Source organism: Salvelinus alpinus, chromosome 3 (assembly GCF_045679555.1).
Source record: "Salvelinus alpinus chromosome 3, SLU_Salpinus.1, whole genome shotgun sequence".
Lineage (NCBI taxonomy): Eukaryota > Metazoa > Chordata > Actinopteri > Salmoniformes > Salmonidae > Salvelinus > Salvelinus alpinus.
This window is the reverse complement of record NC_092088.1, coordinates 101,178,455-101,204,661: the sequence shown is the minus strand read 5'-3', so window position 1 is coordinate 101,204,661 and position 26,207 is coordinate 101,178,455. Positions and strand designations below refer to the sequence as shown.

At 37.8% G+C, this 26,207-nt stretch overlaps 1 protein-coding gene across 1 annotated transcript in view; it reads left to right on the top strand.

The window, feature by feature from the left end:
• The window catches only part of dock1 (dedicator of cytokinesis 1), an 800,130-nt gene that overhangs the window by 359,830 nt on the left and 414,093 nt on the right, over positions 1-26,207 (top strand). Inside the window, exon 26 of the mRNA XM_071394671.1 lies at positions 4,133-4,260. Within this exon, the coding sequence (XP_071250772.1) occupies positions 4,133-4,260 (128 nt within the window). The remainder of the gene's footprint in view (positions 1-4,132; positions 4,261-26,207) is intronic.

Sequence of the window (26,207 nt, the reverse complement as noted above, 5' to 3'; positions counted from 1 at the left end):
GGGTAGATGGATGGATGGGTGGGTGGATGGATGGGTAGATGGGTGGATGGATGGATGGATGGATGGGTAGATGGATGGATGGGTGGGTAGATGGATGGATGGATGGATGGATGGGTAGATGGATGGATGGATGGGTGGGTAGATGGATGGATGGGTGGGTGGATGGATGGGTAGATGGGTGGATGGATGGATGGGTAGATGGATGGATGGGTGGGTAGATGGATGGATGGATGGATGGATGGATGGGTAGATGGATGGGTAGATGGATGGATGGGTGGGTGGATGGATGGGTAGATGGGTGGATGGATGGATGGATGGATGGGTAGATGGATGGATGGGTGGGTAGATGGATGGATGGATGGATGGATGGATGGATGGGTAGATTGATGGGTAGATGGGTAGATGGATGGATGGATGGATGGATGGGTAGATGGATGGATGGGTGGGTAGATGGGTAGATGGATGGATGGATGGGTAGATGGGTGGATGGATGGATGGATGGATGGGTAGATGGGTGGATGGATGGGTAGATGGGTAGATGGATGGATGGATGGATGGATGGGCAGATGGGTGGATGGATGGATGGATGGATGGGTAGATGGATGGATGGGTGGGTGGGTAGATGGATGGATGGATGGATGGATGGATGGGTAGATGGATGGATGGGTGGGTAGATGGATGGATGGGTGGGTGGATGGATGGGTAGATGGGTGGATGGATGGGTAGATGGGTAGATGGATGGATGGATGGATGGATGGATGGGTAGATGGATGGATGGGTGGGTAGATGGGTAGATGGATGGATGGATGGATGGGTAGATGGGTGGATGGATGGATGGATGGATGGATGGGTGGGTAGATGGGTAGATGGATGGATGGATGGGTAGATGGGTGGATGGATGGATGGATGGATGGGTAGATGGGTGGATGGATGGGTAGATGGGTAGATGGATGGATGGATGGATGGATGGATGGATGGGCAGATGGGTGGATGGATGGATGGATGGATGGGTAGATGGATGGATGGGTGGGTAGATGGATGGATGGATGGATGGATGGATGGATGGATGGGTAGATGGATGGATGGGTGGGTAGATGGATGGATGGGTGGGTGGATGGATGGGTGGGTGGGTGGATGGATGGGTAGATGGGTAGATGGATGGATGGATGGATGGATGGATGGGTAGATGGATGGATGGGTGGGTAGATGGGTAGATGGATGGATGGATGGATGGGTAGATGGGTGGATGGATGGATGGATGGATGGGTAGATGGGTGGATGGATGGGTAGATGGATGGATGGATGGATGGATGGATGGGTAGATGGATGGATGGGTGGGTAGATGGGTAGATGGATGGATGGATGGGTAGATGGGTGGATGGATGGATGGGTAGATGGATGGATGGATGGATGGATGGGTAGATGGATGGATGGGTGGGTAGATGGGTAGATGGATGGATGGGTAGATGGGTGGATGGATGGATGGGTAGATGGATGGATGGGTGGGTAGATGGGTAGATGGATGGATGGATGGGTAGATGGGTGGATGGATGGATGGGTGGATGGGTAGATGGATGGATGGATGGGTAGATGGGTGGATGGGTAGATGGATGGATGGGTGGATGGGTAGATGGATGGATGGATGGGTAGATGGGTGGATGGGTAGATGGATGGATGGATGGGTAGATGGATGGATGGGTAGATGGATGGATGGATGGGTAGATGGATGGGTAGATGGGTAGATGGATGGATGGATGGGTAGATGGATGGATGGGTAGATGGATGGATGGATGGATGGGTAGATGGATGGATGGGTAGATGGATGGGTAGATGGGTAGATGGATGGATGGATGGGTAGATGGATGGATGGGTAGATGGATGGATGGATGGATGGGTAGATGGATGGATGGATGGATGGGTAGATGGATGGATGGATGGGTAGATGGATGGATGGAGGGATGGGTAGATGGATGGATGGGTAGATGGATGGATTGATGGGTAGATGGATGGATGGATGGGTAGATGGATGGATGGGTAGATGGGTGGGTAGATGGATGGATGGATGGATGGGTAGATGGATGGGTGGATGGGTAGATGGATGGATGGATGGGTAGATGGATGGATGGGTAGATGGATGGATGGATGGGTAGATGGATGGGTAGATGGATGGATGGGTAGATGGATGGATGGGTAGATGGATGGGTAGATGGATGGATGGAGGGATGGGTAGATGGATGGATGGGTGGATGGGTAGATGGATGGATGGGTAGATGGATGGATGGATGGATGGGTAGATGGATGGATGGGTAGATGGATGGATGGAGGGATGGGTAGATGGATGGATGGAGGGATGGGTAGATGGATGGATGGGTAGATGGATGGATGGGTAGATGGATGGATGGATGGGTAGATGGATGGATGGAGGGATGGGTAGATGGATGGGTAGATGGATGGATGGAGGGATGGGTAGATGGATGGATGGATGATGGGTAGATGGATGGGTGGAGGGATGGATGGAGGGATGGGTAGATGGAAGGATGGATGATGGGTAGATGGATGGATGGGTGGAGGGATGGGTAGATGGATGGATGGATGGGTAGATGGATGGGTAGATGGATGGATGGGTAGATGGATGGATGGATGGGTAGATGGATGGATGGGTAGATGGATGGATGGGTAGATGGATGGATGGGTAGATGGATGGGTAGATGGATGGATGGGTGGATGGATGGATGGGTAGATGGGTGGGTAGATGGATGGATGGGTAGATGGATGGATGGGTATATTGATGGATGGGTAGATGGATGGGTAGATGGATGGATGGGTATATTGATGGAGGGTTAGATGGATGGGTATATGGATGGATGGGTAGATGGATGGATGGGTAGATGGATGGATGGGTAGATGGATGGGTAGATGGATGGATGGATGGGTAGATGGATGGGTAGATGGATGGATGGGTGGATGGAGGGATGGATGGGTAGATGGGTAGATGGATGGATGGGTAGATGGATGGATGGGTGGATGGAGGGATGGGTAGATGGATGGATGGGTATATTGATGGATGGGTAGATGGGTGGGTATATTGATGGAGGGGTAGATGGATGGGTAGATGGATGGATGGATGGATGGATGGGTAGATGGGTGGGTAGATGGATGGATGGATGGATGGGTAGATGGATGGGTAGATGGATGGGTGGGTAGATGGATGGATGGGTAGATGGATGGATGGGTAGATGGATGGATGGGTAGACGGATGGGTAGATGGATGGATGGGTAGATGGATGGATGGGTAGATGGATGGATGGGTAGATGGATGGATGGATGGATGGGTAGATGGATGGATGGGTAGATGGATGGATGGGTAGATGGATGGATGGATGGGTAGATGGATGGGTAGATGGATGGATGGGTAGATGGATGGATGGATGGGTATATTGATGGAGGGGTAGATGGATGGATGGGTAGTTGGATGGGTATATTGATGGATGGCTAGATGGATGGATGGGTAGATGGATGGATGGATGGGTAGATGGGTGGGTAGATGGATGGATGGATGGGTAGATGGATGGGTAGATGGATGGGTGGGTAGATGGATGGATGGGTAGATGGATGGGTAGATGGATGGATGGGTAGACGGATGGGTAGATGGATGGATGGGTAGATGGATGGATGGGTAAATGGATGGATGGGTAGATGGGTGGGTAGATGGATGGATGGGTAGATGGATGGATGGGTAGATGGATGGATGGGTAGATGGATGGATGGGTAGATGGATGGATGGGTAGATGGGTGGATGGGTAGATGGGTGGGTAGATGGATGGATGGATGGGTAGATGGATGGATGGGTGGGTAGATGGATGGATGGATGGGTAGATGGATGGATGGATGGATGGGTAGATGGATGGATGGGTAGATGGATGGATGGGTAGATGGATGGATGGGTAGATGGATGGATGGATGGATGGATGGATGGATGGATGGGTAGATGGATGGATGGGTAGATGGATGGATGGGTAGATGGATGGATGGGTAGATGGATGGATGGGTAGATGGATGGATGGGTAGATGGAGGGGTAGATGGAGGGGTAGATGGATGTGTGTATTGATTGGTACTGTGTGTTTCCTACAGACTGCCGGGAGATCCTGCTTCCTCTGATGACAGAACAGCTGAAGTTTCATCTGGAGAACCAGGAGGAACTGGAGGCCTGCTGCCAGCTACTGAGTAACATACTAGAGGTCCTCTACAGGAAGGATGTGGTGAGGAACACACACACCACTACCTCTGTTCTATAGTGCCCCCTATAATCAGACCCCTCTGTTCTATAGTGTCCCCTATATTCAGACCTCTCTGTCCTATAGTGTCCCCTATATTTAGACCCCTCTGTTCTATAGTGTCCCCTATATTCAGACCCCTCTGTTCTATAGTGTCCCCTATATTCAGACCCCTCTGTTCTATAGTGTCCCCTATATTCAGACCCCTCTGTTCTATAGTGTTCCCTATATTCAGACCCCTCTGTTCTATAGTGTCCCCTATATTCAGACCCCTCTGTTCTATAGTGTGTCCTATATTCAGACCCCTCTGTTCTATAGTGTGTCCTATATTCAGACCCCTCTGTTCTATAGTGTGTCCTATATTCAGACCCCTCTGTTCTACAGTGTCCCCTATATTCAGACCCCTCTGTTCTATAGTGTGTCCTATATTCAGACCCCTCTGTTCTATAGTGTGTCCTATATTCAGACCCCTCTGTTCTATAGTGTCCCCTATATTCAGACCCCTCTGTTCTATAGTGTGTCCTATATTCAGACCCCTCTGTTCTATAGTGTTCCCTATATTCAGACCCCTCTGTTCTATAGTGTCCCCTATATTCAGACTCCTCTGTTCTATAGTGTCCCCTATATTCAGACCCCTCTGTTCTATAGTGTGTCCTATATTCAGACCCCTCTGTTCTATAGTGTGTCCTATATTCAGACCCCTCTGTTCTACAGTGTCGCCTATATTCAGACCCCTCTGTTCTATAGTGAGTCCTATATTCAGACCCCTCTGTTCTATAGTGTGTCCTATATTCAGACCCCTCTGTTCTATAGTGTTCCCTATATTCAGACCCCTCTGTTCTATAGTGTCCCCTATATTCAGACCCCTCTGTTCTATAGTGTCCCCTATATTCAGACCCCTCTGTTCTATAGTGTCCCCTATATTCAGACCCCTCTGTTCTATAGTGTGTCCTATATTCAGACCCCTCTGTTCTATAGTGTGTCCTATATTCAGACCCCTCTGTTCTACAGTGTCCCCTATATTCAGACCCCTCTGTTCTATAGTGAGTCCTATATTCAGACCCCTCTGTTCTATAGTGCCCCCTATATTCAGACCCCTCTGTTCTATAGTGCCCCCTATATTCAGACCCCTCTGTTCTACAGTGTCCCCTATATTCAGACCCCTCTGTTCTATAGTGTCCCCTATATGCAGACCCCTCTGTTCTATAGTGTGTCCTATATTCAGACCCCTCTGTTCTATAGTGTGTCCTATATTCAGACCCCTCTGTTCTATAGTGTGTCCTATATTCAGACCCCTCTGTTCTATAGTGTGTCCTATATGCAGACCCCTCTGTTCTATAGTGTGTCCTATATTCAGACCCCTCTGTTCTATAGTGTGTCCTATATTCAGACCCCTCTGTTCTATAGTGTGTCCTATATTCAGACCCCTCTGTTCTATAGTGTGTCCTATATTCAGACCCCTCTGTTCTATAGTGTGTCCTATATTCAGACCCCTCTGTTCTATAGTGTGTCCTATATTCAGACCCCTCTGTTCTATAGTGTGTCCTATATTCAGACCCCTCTGTTCTATAGTGTGTCCTATATTCAGACCCCTCTGTTCTATGGTGTCCCCTATATTCAGACAGACCCTTTTCCCAGGTCATTATTCCCCTGAATCATGACCCACGAGAAACGTTTGTCATTGCTTATACTCTATAGTTATTATTTCAACATATGTTAACAATGTTAATTTTCAATGGACCCTACGTAGCTCAATGTGGTCGATGGAATTTGTCTGCTACCAGCATTTTGATCGATTAAGAGGATTTTCCTTGTGTTATTCTTAGAAATCAAGTTGGTGCAAGCAAAAGTCATGTTTGACAGTAATGGCATGAGAAACTGACCTGAACGTTTACTGTCGGGGACAGTAAACGTTCAGTGTCTCAGACTAGTGGTGATCTAGGACCTGTCCATACAATCTGATCTAGGACCTGTCCGTACAATCTAATCTAGGACCTGTCCGTACAATCTAATCTAGGACCTGTCCGTACAATCTGATCTAGGACCTGTCTGTACCATCTGATCTAGGACCTGTCTGTACCATCTGATCTAGGACCTGTCTGTACCATCTGATCTAGGACCTGTCTGTACCATCTGATCTAGGACCTGTCTGTACCATCTGATCTAGGACCTGTCCGTACCATCTGATCTAGGACCTGTCCATACAATCTGATCTAGGACCTGTCAGATCATCGACCATCTCGAATCCCACTGTATTTACTCCACTATGCAATCTGGTTTCCGAGCTGGTCACGGGTGCACCTCAGCCGCCCTCATGGTCCTAAACAATATCACAACTACCATCGATAATAAACAATACTGTGCAGCTGTCTTCATCGACCTGGCCAAGACTTTCATCGACCTGGCCAACTCTGTCAATCACCACATTCTTATCGGCAGACTCAATAGCCTTGGTTTCTCAAATGACTGCCTCGCCTGGTTCACCAACTATTTCTCTGACAGAGTTCAGTGTGTCGAATCGGAGGGCCTGTTGTCCGGACATCTGGCAGTCTCTATGGGGGTGCCACATGGTTCAATTCTCGGGCCGACTCTTTACTCTGTATACATCAATGATGTCGCTCTTGCTGCTGGTGATTCTCTGATCCACCTCTACGCAGACGACACCATTCTGTATACTTCTGGCTCTTCTTTGGACACTGTGTCAACTAACCTCCAGACGAGCTTCAATGCCATACAACTCTCCTTCCGTGGCTAGAAAAAATAAATGCATGCTCTTCAACCGATCGCTGCCCGCACCTGCCCGCCCGTCCAGCATCACTACTCTGGACGGTTCTGACTTGGAATATGTGGACAACTACAAATACCTAGGTGTCTGGTTAGACTGTAAACTCTCCTTCCAGACTCACATTAAGCATCTCCAATCCAAAATTAAATCTAGAATCGGCTTCCTAATTTGCAACAAAGCATCCTTCACTCATGCTGCCAAACATACCCTCGTAAAACTGACTATCCTACCGATCCTCGACTTCGGTGATGTCATCTATAAAATAGCCTCCAAGACTCTACTCAGCAAACTGGATGCAGTCTATCACAGTGCCATCCGTTTTGTCACCAAAGCCCCATATATCACCCACCACTATGACCTGTGTGCTCTCGTTGGCTGGTCCTCGCTTCGTATTCGTCACCAAACCCACTGGCTCCAGGTCATCTATAAGTCTTTGCTAGGTAAAGTCCCGCCTTATCTCAGCTCGCTGGTCACCATAATAGCACCCACCCGTAGCACGCGCTCCAGCAGGTATATTTCACTCGTCACCATAACAACACCCACCCGTAGCACGCGCTCCAGCAGGTATATCTCACTGGTCATCCCCAAAGCCAACACTTCCTTTAGCCACTTTTCCTTCCAGTTCTCTGCTGCCAATGTCTGGAACAAATTGCAAAAATCACTGGAGTTGGAGACTTCTATCTCCATCACTAACTTCAAGTGTTGGCTGTCAGAGCAGTTTACCGATCGCTGCACCTGTACACAGCCCATCTGTAAACAGCCCATCTGTAAATAGCCCATCTGTAAACAGCCCATCTGTAAACAGCCCATCTGTAAACAGCCCATCTGTAAACAGCCCATCCCCATATTTGTTTTTTTTGTTTTTCTGTCCACTCTACTAAATATAATATTGATAATCTCTTAGTCCACTCTACTAAATATAACATTGATAATCTCTCTGTCCACTCTACTAAATATAACATTGATAATCTCTTAGTCCACTCTACTAAATATAACATTGATAATCTCTTAGTCCACTCTACTAAATATAACATTGATAATCTCTCTGTCCACTCTACTAAATATAACATTGATAATCTCTTAGTCCACTCTACTAAATATAACATTGATAATCTCTCTGTCCACTCTACTAAATATAATATTGATAATCTCTTAGTCCACTCTACTAAATATAATATTGATAATCTCTTAGTCCACTCTACTAAATATAACATTGATAATCTCTTCGTCCACTCTACTAAATATAACATTGATAATCTCTTAGTCCACTCTACTAAATATAACATTGATAATCTCTTCGTCCACTCTACTAAATATAACATTGATAATCTCTTAGTCCACTCTACTAAATATAACATTGATAATCTCTCTGTCCACTCTACTAAATATAACATTGATAATCTCTTAGTCCACTCTACTAAATATAACATTGATAATCTCTTAGTCCACTCTACTAAATATAACATTGATAATCTCTTAGTCCACTCTACTAAATATAACATTGATAATCTCTTAGTCCACTCTACTAAATATAACATTGATAATCTCTTAGTCCACTCTACTAAATATAACATTGATAATCTCTTAGTCCACTCTACTAAATATAACATTGATAATCTCTTAGTCCACTCTACTAAATATAACATTGATAATCTCTTAGTCCACTCTACTAAATTAACAATGATAATCTCTTAGTCCACTCTACTAAATATAACATTGATAATCTCTTAGTCCACTCTACTAAATATAACATTGATAATCTCTTAGTCCACTCTACTAAATATAACATTGATAATCTCTTAGTCCACTCTACTAAATTAACAATGATAATCTCTTAGTCCACTCTACTAAATTAACAATGATAATCTCTTAGTCCACTCTACTAAATATAACATTGATAATCTCTTAGTCCACTCTACTAAATATAACATTGATAATCTCTTAGTCCACTCTACTAAATATAACATTGATAATCTCTTAGTCCACTCTACTAAATATGACATTGATAATCTCTTAGTCCACTCTACTAAATATAACATTGATAATCTCTTAGTCCACTCTACTAAATATAACATTGATCATCTCTCTGTCCACTCTACTAAATATAACATTAATAATCTCTTAGTCCACTCTACTAAATATAACATTGATAATCTCTTAGTCCACTCTACTAAATATAACATTGATAATCTCTTAGTCCACTCTACTAAATATAACATTGATAATCTCTTAGTCCACTCTACTAAATATAACATTGATAATCTCTTAGTCCACTCTACTAAATATAACATTGATAATCTCTTAGTCCACTCTACTAAATATAACATTGATAATCTCTTAGTCCACTCTACTAAATATAACATTGATAATCTCTTAGTCCACTCTACTAAATATAACATTGATAATCTCTTAGTCCACTCTACTAAATATAACATTGATAATCTCTTCGTCCACTCTACTAAATATAACATTGATAATCTCTTAGTCCACTCTACTAAATATAACATTGATAATCTCTTCGTCCACTCTACTAAATATAACATTGATAATCTCTTAGTCCACTCTACTAAATATAACATTGATAATCTCTCTGTCCACTCTACTAAATATAACATTGATAATCTCTTAGTCCACTCTACTAAATATAACATTGATAATCTCTTAGTCCACTCTACTAAATATAACATTGATAATCTCTTAGTCCACTCTACTAAATATAACATTGATAATCTCTTAGTCCACTCTACTAAATATAACATTGATAATCTCTTAGTCCACTCTACTAAATATAACATTGATAATCTCTTAGTCCACTCTACTAAATATAACATTGATAATCTCTTAGTCCACTCTACTAAATATAACATTGATAATCTCTTAGTCCACTCTACTAAATTAACAATGATAATCTCTTAGTCCACTCTACTAAATATAACATTGATAATCTCTTAGTCCACTCTACTAAATATAACATTGATAATCTCTTAGTCCACTCTACTAAATATAACATTGATAATCTTAGTCCACTCTACTAAATTAACAATGATAATCTCTTAGTCCACTCTACTAAATTAACAATGATAATCTCTTAGTCCACTCTACTAAATATAACATTGATAATCTCTTAGTCCACTCTACTAAATATAACATTGATAATCTCTTAGTCCACTCTACTAAATATAACATTGATAATCTCTTAGTCCACTCTACTAAATATAACATTGATAATCTCTTAGTCCACTCTACTAAATATAACATTGATAATCTCTTAGTCCACTCTACTAAATATAACATTGATAATCTCTTAGTCCACTCTACTAAATATAACATTGATAATCTCTCTGTCCACTCTACTAAATATAACATTGATAATCTCTTAGTCCACTCTACTAAATATAACATTGATAATCTCTTAGTCCACTCTACTAAATATAACATTGATAATCTCTTAGTCCACTCTACTAAATATAACATTGATAATCTCTTAGTCCACTCTACTAAATATAACATTGATAATCTCTTAGTCCACTCTACTAAATATAACATTGATAATCTCTTAGTCCACTCTACTAAATATAACATTGATAATCTCTTAGTCCACTCTACTAAATATAACATTGATAATCTCTTAGTCCACTCTACTAAATATAACATTGATAATCTCTTAGTCCACTCTACTAAATATAACATTGATAATCTCTTAGTCCACTCTACTAAATATAACATTGATAATCTCTTAGTCCACTCTACTAAATATAACATTGATAATCTCTTAGTCCACTCTACTAAATATAACATTGATAATCTCTTAGTCCACTCTACTAAATATAACATTGATAATCTCTTAGTCCACTCTACTAAATATAACATTGATAATCTCTTAGTCCACTCTACTAAATATAACATTGATAATCTCTTCGTCCACTCTACTAAATATAACATTGATAATCTCTTAGTCCACTCTACTAAATATAACATTGATAATCTCTCTGTCCACTCTACTAAATATAACATTGATAATCTCTCTGTCCACTCTACTAAATATAACATTGATAATCTCTTAGTCCACTCTACTAAATATAACATTGATAATCTCTTAGTCCACTCTACTAAATATAACATTGATAATCTCTTAGTCCACTCTACTAAATATAACATTGATAATCTCTTAGTCCACTCTACTAAATATAACATTGATAATCTCTTAGTCCACTCTACTAAATATAACATTGATAATCTCTTAGTCCACTCTACTAAATATAACATTGATAATCTCTTCGTCCACTCTACTAAATATAACATTGATAATCTCTTAGTCCACTCTACTAAATATAACATTGATAATCTCTCTGTCCACTCTACTAAATATAACATTGATAATCTCTTAGTCCACTCTACTAAATATAACATTGATAATCTCTTAGTCCACTCTACTAAATATAACATTGATAATCTCTTAGTCCACTCTACTAAATATAACATTGATAATCTCTTAGTCCACTCTACTAAATATAACATTGATAATCTCTTAGTCCACTCTACTAAATATAACATTGATAATCTCTTAGTCCACTCTACTAAATATAACATTGATAATCTCTTAGTCCACTCTACTAAATATAACATTGATAATCTCTTAGTCCACTCTACTAAATTAACAATGATAATCTCTTAGTCCACTCTACTAAATATAACATTGATAATCTCTTAGTCCACTCTACTAAATATAACATTGATAATCTCTTAGTCCACTCTACTAAATATAACATTGATAATCTCTTAGTCCACTCTACTAAATATAACATTGATAATCTCTTAGTCCACTCTACTAAATTAACAATGATAATCTCTTAGTCCACTCTACTAAATATAACATTGATAATCTCTTAGTCCACTCTACTAAATATAACATTGATAATCTCTTAGTCCACTCTACTAAATATAACATTGATAATCTCTTAGTCCACTCTACTAAATATATCATTGATAATCTCTTAGTCCACTCTACTAAATATAACATTGATAATCTCTTAGTCCACTCTACTAAATATAACATTGATAATCTCTTAGTCCACTCTACTAAATATAACATTGATAATCTCTTAGTCCACTCTACTAAATATAACATTGATAATCTCTTAGTCCACTCTACTAAATATAACATTGATAATCTCCTAGTCCACTCTACTAAATATAACATTGATAATCTCTTAGTCCACTCTACTAAATATAACATTGATAATCTCTTAGTCCACTCTACTAAATATAATATTGATAATCTCTTAGTCCACTCTACTAAATATAACATTGATAATCTCTTAGTCCACTCTACTAAATATAACATTGATAATCTCTTAGTCCACTCTACTAAATATAACATTGATAATCTCTTAGTCCACTCTACTAAATATAACATTGATAATCTCTTAGTCCACTCTACTAAATATAACATTGATAATCTCTTAGTCCACTCTACTAAATATAACATTGATAATCTCTTAGTCCACTCTACTAAATATAACATTGATAATCTCTTAGTCCACTCTACTAAATATAATATTGATAATCTCTTAGTCCACTCTACTAAATATAATATTGATAATCTCTTAGTCCACTCTACTAAATATAACATTGATAATCTCTTAGTCCACTCTACTAAATATAACATTGATAATCTCTTAGTCCACTCTACTAAATATAACATTGATAATCTCTTAGTCCACTCTACTAAATATAACATTGATAATCTCTTAGTCCACTCTACTAAATATAACATTGATAATCTCTTAGTCCACTCTACTAAATATAACATTGATAATCTCTTAGTCCACTCTACTAAATATAACATTGATAATCTCTTAGTCCACTCTACTAAATTAACAATGATAATCTCTTAGTCCACTCTACTAAATATAACATTGATAATCTCTTAGTCCACTCTACTAAATATAACATTGATAATCTCTTAGTCCACTCTACTAAATATAACATTGATAATCTCTTAGTCCACTCTACTAAATATAACATTGATAATCTCTTAGTCCACTCTACTAAATATAACATTGATAATCTCTTAGTCCACTCTACTAAATATAATATTGATAATCTCTTAGTCCACTCTACTAAATATAATATTGATAATCTCTTAGTCCACTCTACTAAATATAATATTGATAATCTCTTAGTCCACTCTACTAAATATAATATTGATAATCTCTTAGTCCACTCTACTAAATATAACATTGATAATCTCTTAGTCCACTCTACTAAATATAACATTGATAATCTCTTAGTCCACTCTACTAAATATAACATTGATAATCTCTTAGTCCACTCTACTAAATATAATATTGATAATCTCTTAGTCCACTCTACTAAATATAACATTGATAATCTCTTAGTCCACTCTACTAAATATAACATTGATAATCTCTTAGTCCACTCTACTAAATATAATATTGATAATCTCTCTGTCCACTCTAGTAAATATAACATTGATAATCTCTTAGTCCACTCTACTAAATATAACATTGATAATCTCTTAGTCCACTCTACTAAATATAACATTGATAATCTCTTAGTCCACTCTACTAAATATAATATTGATAATCTCTTAGTCCACTCTACTAAATATAACATTGATAATCTCTTAGTCCACTCTACTAAATATAACATTGATAATCTCTTAGTCCACTCTACTAAATATAACAATGATAATCTCTTAGTCCACTCTACTAAATATAATATTGATAATCTCTTCGTCCACTCTACTAAATATAATATTGATAATCTCTCTGTCCACTCTACTAAATATAATATTGATAATCTCTTAGTCCACTCTACTAAATTAACATTGATAATCTCTTAGTCCACTCTACTAAATATAACAATGATAATCTCTTAGTCCACTCTACTAAATATAATATTGATAATCTCTTCGTCCACTCTACTAAATATAACATTGATAATCTCTTAGTCCACTCTACTAAATATAATATTGATAATCTCTCTGTCCACTCTACTAAATATAACAATGATAATCTCTTAGTCCACTCTACTAAATATAACATTGATAATCTCTCTGTCCACTCTACTAAATATAACATTGATAATCTCTCTGTCCACTCTACTAAATATAACATTGATAATCTCTCTGTCCACTCTACTAAATATAATATTGATAATCTCTCTGTCCACTCTACTAAATATAACAATGATAATCTCTTAGTCCACTCTACTAAATATAACATTGATAATCTCTCTGTCCACTCTACTAAATATAACATTGATAATCTCTCTGTCCACTCTACTAAATATAACATTGATAATCTCTCTGTCCACTCTACTAAATATAACATTGATAATCTCTCTGTCCACTCTACTAAATATAACATTGATAATCTCTTCGTCCACTCTACTAAATATAACATTGATAATCTCTTAGTCCACTCTACTAAATATAACATTGATAATCTCTCTGTCCACTCTACTAAATATAACATTGATAATCTCTTAGTCCACTCTACTAAATATAACATTGATAATCTCTCTGTCCACTCTACTAAATATAACATTGATAATCTCTTAGTCCACTCTACTAAATATAACATTGATAATCTCTCTGTCCACTCTACTAAATATAATATTGATAATCTCTTAGTCCACTCTACTAAATATAATATTGATAATCTCTTAGTCCACTCTACTAAATATAACATTGATAATCTCTTAGTCCACTCTACTAAATATAATATTGATAATCTCTCTGTCCACTCTAGTAAATATAACATTGATAATCTCTTAGTCCACTCTACTAAATATAACATTGATAATCTCTTAGTCCACTCTACTAAATATAACATTGATAATCTCTTAGTCCACTCTACTAAATATAATATTGATAATCTCTTAGTCCACTCTACTAAATATAACATTGATAATCTCTTAGTCCACTCTACTAAATATAACATTGATAATCTCTTAGTCCACTCTACTAAATATAACAATGATAATCTCTTAGTCCACTCTACTAAATATAATATTGATAATCTCTTCGTCCACTCTACTAAATATAATATTGATAATCTCTCTGTCCACTCTACTAAATATAATATTGATAATCTCTTAGTCCACTCTACTAAATTAACATTGATAATCTCTTAGTCCACTCTACTAAATATAACAATGATAATCTCTTAGTCCACTCTACTAAATATAATATTGATAATCTCTTCGTCCACTCTACTAAATATAACATTGATAATCTCTTAGTCCACTCTACTAAATATAATATTGATAATCTCTCTGTCCACTCTACTAAATATAACAATGATAATCTCTTAGTCCACTCTACTAAATATAACATTGATAATCTCTCTGTCCACTCTACTAAATATAACATTGATAATCTCTCTGTCCACTCTACTAAATATAACATTGATAATCTCTCTGTCCACTCTACTAAATATAATATTGATAATCTCTCTGTCCACTCTACTAAATATAACAATGATAATCTCTTAGTCCACTCTACTAAATATAACATTGATAATCTCTCTGTCCACTCTACTAAATATAACATTGATAATCTCTCTGTCCACTCTACTAAATATAACATTGATAATCTCTCTGTCCACTCTACTAAATATAACATTGATAATCTCTCTGTCCACTCTACTAAATATAACATTGATAATCTCTTCGTCCACTCTACTAAATATAACATTGATAATCTCTTAGTCCACTCTACTAAATATAACATTGATAATCTCTCTGTCCACTCTACTAAATATAACATTGATAATCTCTTAGTCCACTCTACTAAATATAACATTGATAATCTCTCTGTCCACTCTACTAAATATAACATTGATAATCTCTTAGTCCACTCTACTAAATATAACATTGATAATCTCTCTGTCCACTCTACTAAATATAATATTGATAATCTCTTAGTCCACTCTACTAAATATAATATTGATAATCTCTTAGTCCACTCTACTAAATATAACATTGATAATCTCTTCGTCCACTCTACTAAATATAACATTGATAATCTCTTAGTCCACTCTACTAAATATAACATTGATAATCTCTTCGTCCACTCTACTAAATATAACATTGATAATCTCTTAGTCCACTCTACTAAATATAACATTGATAATCTCTCTGTCCACTCTACTAAATATAACATTGATAATCTCTTAGTCCACTCTACTAAATATAACATTGATAATCTCTTAGTCCACTCTACTAAATATAACATTGATAATCTCTTAGTCCACTCTACTAAATATAACATTGATAATCTCTTAGTCCACTCTACTAAATATAACATTGATAATCTCTTAGTCCACTCTACTAAATATAACATTGATAATCTCTTAGTCCACTCTACTAAATTAACCATGATAATCTCTTAGTCCACTCTACTAAATATAACATTGATAATCTCTTAGTCCACTCTACTAAATATAACATTGATAATCTCTTAGTCCACTCTACTAAATATAACATTGATAATCTATTAGTCCACTCTACTAAATTAACAATGATAATCTCTTAGTCCACTCTACTAAATTAACAATGATAATCTCTTAGTCCACTCTACTAAATATAACATTGATAATCTCTTAGTCCACTCTACTAAATATAACATTGATAATCTCTTAGTCCACTCTACTAAATATAACATTGATAATCTCTTAGTCCACTCTACTAAATATAACATTGATAATCTCTTAGTCCACTCTACTAAATATAACATTGATAATCTCTTAGTCCACTCTACTAAATATAACATTGATAATCTCTTAGTCCACTCTACTAAATATAACATTGATAATCTCTCTGTCCACTCTACTAAATATAACATTGATAATCTCTTAGTCCACTCTACTAAATATAACATTGATAATATCTTAGTCCACTCTACTAAATATAACATTGATAATCTCTTAGTCCACTCTACTAAATATAACATTGATAATCTCTTAGTCCACTCTACTAAATATAACATTGATAATCTCTTAGTCCACTCTACTAAATATAACATTGATAATCTCTTAGTCCACTCTACTAAATATAACATTGATAATCTCTTAGTCCACTCTACTAAATATAACATTGATAATCTCTTAGTCCACTCTACTAAATATAACATTGATAATCTCTTAGTCCACTCTACTAAATATAACATTGATAATCTCTTAGTCCACTCTACTAAATATAACATTGATAATCTCTTAGTCCACTCTACTAAATATAACATTGATAATCTCTTAGTCCACTCTACTAAATATAACATTGATAATCTCTTAGTCCACTCTACTAAATATAACATTGATAATCTCTTCGTCCACTCTACTAAATATAACATTGATAATCTCTTAGTCCACTCTACTAAATATAACATTGATAATCTCTCTGTCCACTCTACTAAATATAACATTGATAATCTCTTAGTCCACTCTACTAAATATAACATTGATAATCTCTTAGTCCACTCTACTAAATATAACATTGATAATCTCTTAGTCCACTCTACTAAATATAACATTGATAATCTCTTAGTCCACTCTACTAAATATAACATTGATAATCTCTTAGTCCACTCTACTAAATATAACATTGATAATCTCTTAGTCCACTCTACTAAATATAACATTGATAATCTCTTAGTCCACTCTACTAAATATAACATTGATAATCTCTTCGTCCACTCTACTAAATATAACATTGATAATCTCTTAGTCCACTCTACTAAATATAACATTGATAATCTCTCTGTCCACTCTACTAAATATAACATTGATAATCTCTCAGTCCACTCTACTAAATATAACATTGATAATCTCTTAGTCCACTCTACTAAATATAACATTGATAATCTCTTAGTCCACTCTACTAAATATAACATTGATAATCTCTTAGTCCACTCTACTAAATATAACATTGATAATCTCTTAGTCCACTCTACTAAATATAACATTGATAATCTCTTAGTCCACTCTACTAAATTAACAATGATAATCTCTTAGTCCACTCTACTAAATATAACATTGATAATCTCTTAGTCCACTCTACTAAATATAACATTGATAATCTCTTAGTCCACTCTACTAAATATAACATTGATAATCTCTTAGTCCACTCTACTAAATATAACATTGATAATCTCTTAGTCCACTCTACTAAATTAACAATGATAATCTCTTAGTCCACTCTACTAAATATAACATTGATAATCTCTTAGTCCACTCTACTAAATATAACATTGATAATCTCTTAGTCCACTCTACTAAATATATCATTGATAATCTCTTAGTCCACTCTACTAAATATAACATTGATAATCTCTTAGTCCACTCTACTAAATATAACATTGATAATCTCTTAGTCCACTCTACTAAATATAACATTGATACTCTCTTAGTCCACTCTACTAAATATAACATTGATAATCTCTTAGTCCACTCTACTAAATATAACATTGATAATCTCTTAGTCCACTCTACTAAATATAACATTGATAATCTCTTAGTCCACTCTACTAAATATAATATTGATAATCTCTTAGTCCACTCTACTAAATATAACATTGATAATCTCTTAGTCCACTCTACTAAATATAACATTGATAATCTCTTAGTCCACTCTACTAAATATAACATTGATAATCTCTTAGTCCACTCTACTAAATATAACATTGATAATCTCTTAGTCCACTCTACTAAATATAACATTGATAATCTCTTAGTCCACTCTACTAAATATAACATTGATAATCTCTTAGTCCACTCTACTAAATATAACATTGATAATCTCTTAGTCCACTCTACTAAATATAACATTGATAATCTCTTAGTCCACTCTACTAAATATAATATTGATAATCTCTTAGTCCACTCTACTAAATATAATATTGATAATCTCTTAGTCCACTCTACTAAATATAACATTGATAATCTCTTAGTCCACTCTACTAAATATAACATTGATAATCTCTTAGTCCACTCTACTAAATATAACATTGATAATCTCTTAGTCCACTCTACTAAATATAACATTGATAATCTCTTAGTCCACTCTACTAAATATAACATTGATAATCTCTTAGTCCACTCTACTAAATATAACATTGATAATCTCTTAGTCCACTCTACTAAATATAACATTGATAATCTCTTAGTCCACTCTACTAAATATAACATTGATAATCTCTTAGTCCACTCTACTAAATATAACATTGATAATCTCTTAGTCCACTCTACTAAATATAACATTGATAATCTCTTAGTCCACTCTACTAAATATAACATTGATAATCTCTTAGTCCACTCTACTAAATTAACAATGATAATCTCTTAGTCCACTCTACTAAATATAACATTGATAATCTCTTAGTCCACTCTACTAAATATAACATTGATAATCTCTTAGTCCACTCTACTAAATATAACATTGATAATCTCTTAGTCCACTCTACTAAATATAACATTGATAATCTCTTAGTCCACTCTACTAAATTAACAATGATAATCTCTTAGTCCACTCTACTAAATATAACATTGATAATCTCTTAGTCCACTCTACTAAATATAACATTGATAATCTCTTAGTCCACTCTACTAAATATAACATTGATAATCTCTTAGTCCACTCTACTAAATATAACATTGATAATCTCTTAGTCCACTCTACTAAATATAACATTGATAATCTCTTAGTCCACTCTACTAAATATAACATTGATAATCTCTTAGTCCACTCTACTAAATATAACATTGATAATCTCTTAGTCCACTCTACTAAATATAACATTGATAATCTCTTAGTCCACTCTACTAAATTAACAATGATAATCTCTTAGTCCACTCTACTAAATATAACATTGATAATCTCTTAGTCCACTCTACTAAATATAACATTGATAATCTCTTAGTCCACTCTACTAAATATAACATTGATAATCTCTTAGTCCACTCTACTAAATATAACATTGATAATCTCTTAGTCCACTCTACTAAATTAACAATGATAATCTCTTAGTCCACTCTACTAAATATAACATTGATAATCTCTTAGTCCACTCTACTAAATATAACATTGATAATCTCTTAGTCCACTCTACTAAATATAACATTGATAATCTCTTAGTCCACTCTACTAAATATAACATTGATAATCTCTTAGTCCACTCTACTAAATATAACATTGATAATCTCTTAGTCCACTCTACTAAATATAACATTGATAATCTCTTAGTCCACTCTACTAAATATAACATTGATAATCTCTTAGTCCACTCTACTAAATATAACATTGATAATCTCTTAGTCCACTCTACTAAATATAATATTGATAATCTCTTAGTCCACTCTACTAAATATAACATTGATAATCTCTTAGTCCACTCTACTAAATATAACAATGATAATCTCTTAGTCCACTCTACTAAATTAACAATGATAATCTCTTAGTCCACTCTACTAAATATAATATTGATCTCCTGTTAGTCCACTCTACTAAATATAATATTGATAATCTCTTAGTACACTCTACTAAATATAATATTGATAATCTCTTAGTCCACTCTACTAAATATAACATTGATAATCTCTTAGTCCACTCTACTAAATTAACAATGATAATCTCTTAGTCCACTCTACTAAATATAATATTGATAATCTCTTAGTCCACTCTACTAAATATAACATTGATAATCTCTTAGTCCACTCTACTAAATATAACATTGATAATCTCTTAGTCCACTCTACTAAATATAACAATGATAATCTCTTAGTCCACTCTACTAAATATAATATTGATAATCTCTTCGTCCACTCTACTAAATATAATATTGATAATCTCTCTGTCCACTCTACTAAATATAATATTGATAATCTCTTAGTCCACTCTACTAAATTAACATTGATAATCTCTTAGTCCACTCTACTAAATATAACAATGATAATCTCTTAGTCCACTCTACTAAATATAATATTGATAATCTCTTCGTCCACTCTACTAAATATAACATTGATAATCTCTTAGTCCACTCTACTAAATATAATATTGATAATCTCTCTGTCCACTCTACTAAATATAACAATGATAATCTCTTAGTCCACTCTACTAAATATAACATTGATAATCTCTCTGTCCACTCTACTAAATATAACATTGATAATCTCTCTGTCCACTCTACTAAATATAACATTGATAATCTCTCTGTCCACTCTACTAAATATAACATTGATAATCTCTCTGTCCACTCTACTAAATATAACATTGATAATCTCTTAGTCCACTCTACTAAATATAACATTGATAATCTCTTAGTCCACTCTACTAAATATAACAATGATAATCTCTTAGTCCACTCTACTAAATATAATATTGATAATCTCTTCGTCCACTCTACTAAATATAATATTGATAATCTCTCTGTCCACTCTACTAAATATAATATTGATAATCTCTTAGTCCACTCTACTAAATTAACATTGATAATCTCTTAGTCCACTCTACTAAATATAACAATGATAATCTCTTAGTCCACTCTACTAAATATAATATTGATAATCTCTTCGTCCACTCTACTAAATATAACATTGATAATCTCTTAGTCCACTCTACTAAATATAATATTGATAATCTCTCTGTCCACTCTACTAAATATAATATTGATAATCTCTTAGTCCACTCTACTAAATATAACATTGATAATCTCTCTGTCCACTCTACTAAATATAACATTGATAATCTCTTAGTCCACTCTACTAAATATAACATTGATAATCTCTTAGTCCACTCTACTAAATATAACATTGATAATCTCTTAGTCCACTCTACTAAATTAACAATGATAATCTCTTAGTGCACTCTACTAAATATAACATTGATAATCTCTTAGTCCACTCTACTAAATATAACATTGATAATCTCTTAGTCCACTCTACTAAATTAACAATGATAATCTCTTAGTCCACTCTACTAAATATAATATTGATCTCCTGTTAGTCCACTCTACTAAATATAATATTGATAATCTCTTAGTCCACTCTACTAAATATAATATTGATAATCTCTTAGTCCACTCTACTAAATATAACATTGATAATCTCTTAGTCCACTCTACTAAATTAACAATGATAATCTCTTAGTCCACTCTACTAAATATAACATTGATAATCTCTTAGTCCACTCTACTAAATATAACATTGATAATCTCTTAGTCCACTCTACTAAATATAACATTGATAATCTCTTAGTCCACTCTACTAAATTAACAATGATAATCTCTTAGTCCACTCTACTAAATATAACATTGATAATCTCTTAGTCCACTCTACTAAATTAACAATGATAATCTCTTAGTCCACTCTACTAAATATAATATTGATCTCCTGTTAGTCCACTCTACTAAATATAATATTGATAATATCTTAGTCCACTCTACTAAATATAATATTGATAATCTCTTAGTCCACTCTACTAAATTAACATTGATAATCTCTTAGTCCACTCTACTAAATATAATATTGATAATCTCTCAGTCCACTCTCCACCATCCACTCCAGTAAATATAACGTGATAGTGAAATGCAGCTGTGGGACTGCTAGATGGATGTCTGGTGTGTATTAATGCCCTGCACTACAGAGTTTCTGATATAATTGCTGTAATCCCATTCCATATCAGAAACAAATGATTATTTCATGGACCTTTCCTTCAATAATGTAGTTGTTTCATTGGCAGGAGCTCCCATAATTCAATACAGAGAGAACCATCACTCAATATCATTCCCCCCAACCGTTCCCTGCACTCATTCTTACACTCCATGTGATATGAATTCAGCCCAGGACTCCATTAGTTGTTGTGTTAGTAACGCAATAGAGAGGTGCTGAAATCAAAAGGCAGAGTGACGTCAGAGATGGTATAGAAACAGGAGAGAGAGAGAGAGAGCCCTGTTGGGATTGTGTAATGTCATGCGTCATACCTGACGCATTGAGAGGAGAGATCAGATACTACCTTTTAAAGATTGGAGATGGAGTGATGCGTTACCGTGTGTGTGTGTGTGTGTGTGTGTGTGTGTGTGTGTGTGTGTGTGTGTGTGTGTGTGTGTGTGTGTGTGTGTGTGTGTGTGTGTGTGTGTGTGTGTGTGTGTGTGTGTGTGTGTGTGTGTGTGTGTGTGTGTGTGTGTGTGTGTGTGTGAATATAGCACTGTGAATTATTGAAGGTTTTGGGGCAGTGGAAGCGGTAGCTGCCGTGCAGCTGTATTAGATGGGATTCGTACACAGACATCCCAGAACCCCCTGCTCGCTGTGCCCTTCTTCCTCCTGGTAAGCCATGATTGGCTGAGATAATGAAGGGGGTTGGAAATGCCAAGAGATTATATTTGATTGGTCTGTAATGTCACAGTGGCTACTTTACCAAGTACCCGGACATTTTAGCCAAAAACATGGTTGCCTGAAAATGGGCCCCAAGTAGATCTTCCATCAGGACAACAACCCCAAGAACACATCAACATGGGGGCGGCAGGTAGCCTAGTGGTTAGAGGAGGTACTGCAGGTAGCCTAGTGGTTAGAGGGGGTACTGCAGGTAGCCTAGTGGTTAGAGGGGGTACTGCAGGTAGCCTAGTGGTTAGAGGGGGTACTGCAGGTAGCCTAGTGGTTAGAGGGGGGCGGCAGCGTAGCCTAGTGGTTAGAGGCAGGTAGCCTAGTGGTTAGAGGGGGGCGGCAGCGTAGCCTAGTGGTTAGAGGCAGGTAGCCTAGTGGTTAGAGGGGGTACTGCAGGTAGCCTTGTGGTTAGAGGGGGGCGGCAGCGTAGCCTAGTGGTTAGAGGCAGGTAGCCTAGTGGTTAGAGGGGGTACTGCAGGTAGCCTTGTGGTTAGAGGGGGGCGGCAGCGTAGCCTAGTGGTTAGAGGCAGGTAGCCTAGTGGTTAGAGGGGGTACTGCAGGTAGCCTTGTGGTTAGAGGGGGTACTGCAGGTAGCCTTGTGGTTAGAGGGGGGCGGCAGCGTAGCCTAGTGGTTAGAGGGGGTACTGCAGGTAGCCTAGTGGTTAGAGGGGGTACTGCAGGTAGCCTAGTGGTTAGAGGGGGTACTGCAGGTAGCCTAGTGGTTAGAGGGGGTACTGCAGGTAGCCTAGTGGTTAGAGGGGGTACTGCAGGTAGCCTAGTGGTTAGAGGGGGTACTGCAGGTAGCCTAGTGGTTAGAGGGGGTACTGCAGGTAGCCTAGTGGTTAGAGGCAGGTAGCCTAGTGGTTAGAGGGGGTACTGCAGGTAGCCTAGTGGTTAGAGGGGGTACTGCAGGTAGCCTAGTGGTTTGAGGGGGTACTGCAGGTAGCCTAGTGGTTAGAGGGGGCGGCAGGTAGCCTAGTGGTTAGAGGGGGTACTGCAGGTAGCCTAGTGGTTAGAGGGGGTACTGCAGGTAGCCTAGTGGTTAGAGGCAGGTAGCCTAGTGGTTAGAGGGGGGCGGCAGGTAGCCTAGTGGTTAGAGGGGGGCGGCAGGTAGCCTAGTGGTTAGAGGGGGTACTGCAGGTAGCCTAGTGGTTAGAGGCAGGTAGCCTAGTGGTTAGAGGGGGTACTGCAGGGAGCCTAGTGGTTAGAGGCAGGTAGCCTAGTGGTTAGAGGGGGTACTGCAGGTAGCCTAGTGGTTAGAGGCAGGTAGCCTAGTGGTTAGAGGGGGTACTGCAGGTAGCCTAGTGGTTAGAGGGGGGCGGCAGCGTAGTCTAGTGGTTAGAGGCAGGTAGCCTAGTGGTTAGAGGGGGTACTGCAGGTAGCCTAGTGGTTAGAGGCAGGTAGCCTAGTGGTTAGAGGCAGGTAGCCTAGTGGTTAGAGGCAGGTAGCCTAGTGGTTAGAGGCAGGTAGCCTAGTGGTTAGAGGCAGCGTAGCCTAGTGGTTAGAGGCAGGTAACCTAGTGGTTAGAGGCAGGTAGCCTAGTGGTTAGAGGCAGGTAGCCTAGTGGTTAGAGGCAGGTAGCCTAGTGGTTAGAGGCAGGTAGCCTAGTGGTTAGAGGCAGCGTAGCCTAGTGGTTAGAGGCAGGTAGCCTAGTGGTTAGAGGCAGGTAGCCTAGTGGTTAGAGGCAGGTGGCCTAGTCGTTAGAGGCAGGTGGCCTAGTGGTTAGAGGCAGGTAGCCTAGTGGTTAGAGGCAGGTGGCCTAGTCTTTAGAGGCAGGTGGCCTAGTCTTTAGAGGCAGGTGGCCTAGTGGTTAGAGGCAGGTAGCCTAGTGGTTAGAGGCAGGTAACCTAGTGGTTAGAGGCAGGTAGCCTAGTGGTTAGAGGCAGGTAGCCTAGTGGTTAGAGGCAGGTAGCCTAGTGGTTAGAGGCAGGTAGCCTAGTGGTTAGAGGCAGCGTAGCCTAGTGGTTAGAGGCAGCGTAGCCTAGTGGTTAGAGGCAGCGTAGCCTAGTGGTTAGAGGCAGGTAGCCTAGTGGTTAGAGGCAGGTAGCCTAGTGGTTAGAGGCAGGTAGCCTCGTGGTTAGAGGCAGGTAGCCTAGTGGTTAGAGGCAGGTAGCCTAGTGGTTAGAGGCAGGTAGCCTAGTGGTTAGAGGCAGGTAGCCTAGTGGTTAGAGGCAGGTAGCCTCGTGGTTAGAGGCAGGTAGCCTAGTGGTTAGAGGCAGGTAGCCTAGTGGTTAGAGGCAGGTAGCCTAGTGGTTAGAGGCAGGTAGCCTAGTGGTTAGAGGCAGGTGGCCTAGTGGTTAGAGGCAGGTGGCCTAGTGGTTAGAGGCAGGTGGCCTAGTGGTTAGAGGCAGGTAGCCTAGTGGTTAGAGGGGGGCGGCAGCGTAGCCTAGTGGTTAGAGGCAGGTAGCCTAGTGGTTAGAGGGGGTACTGCAGGTAGCCTAGTGGTTAGAGGCAGGTAGCCTAGTGGTTAGAGGCAGGTAGCCTAGTGGTTAGAGGCAGCGTAGCCTAGTGGTTAGAGGCAGCATAGCCTAGTGGTTAGAGGCAGCGTAGCCTAGTGGTTAGAGGCAGCGTAGCCTAGTGGTTAGAGGCAGGTAGCCTAGTGGTTAGAGGCAGGTAGCCTAGTGGTTAGAGGCAGGTAGCCTAGTGGTTAGAGGCAGGTAGCCTAGTGGTTAGAGGCAGGTAGCCTAGTGGTTAGAGGCAGGTAGCCTAGTGGTTAGAGGCAGGTGGCCTAGTGGTTAGAGGCAGGT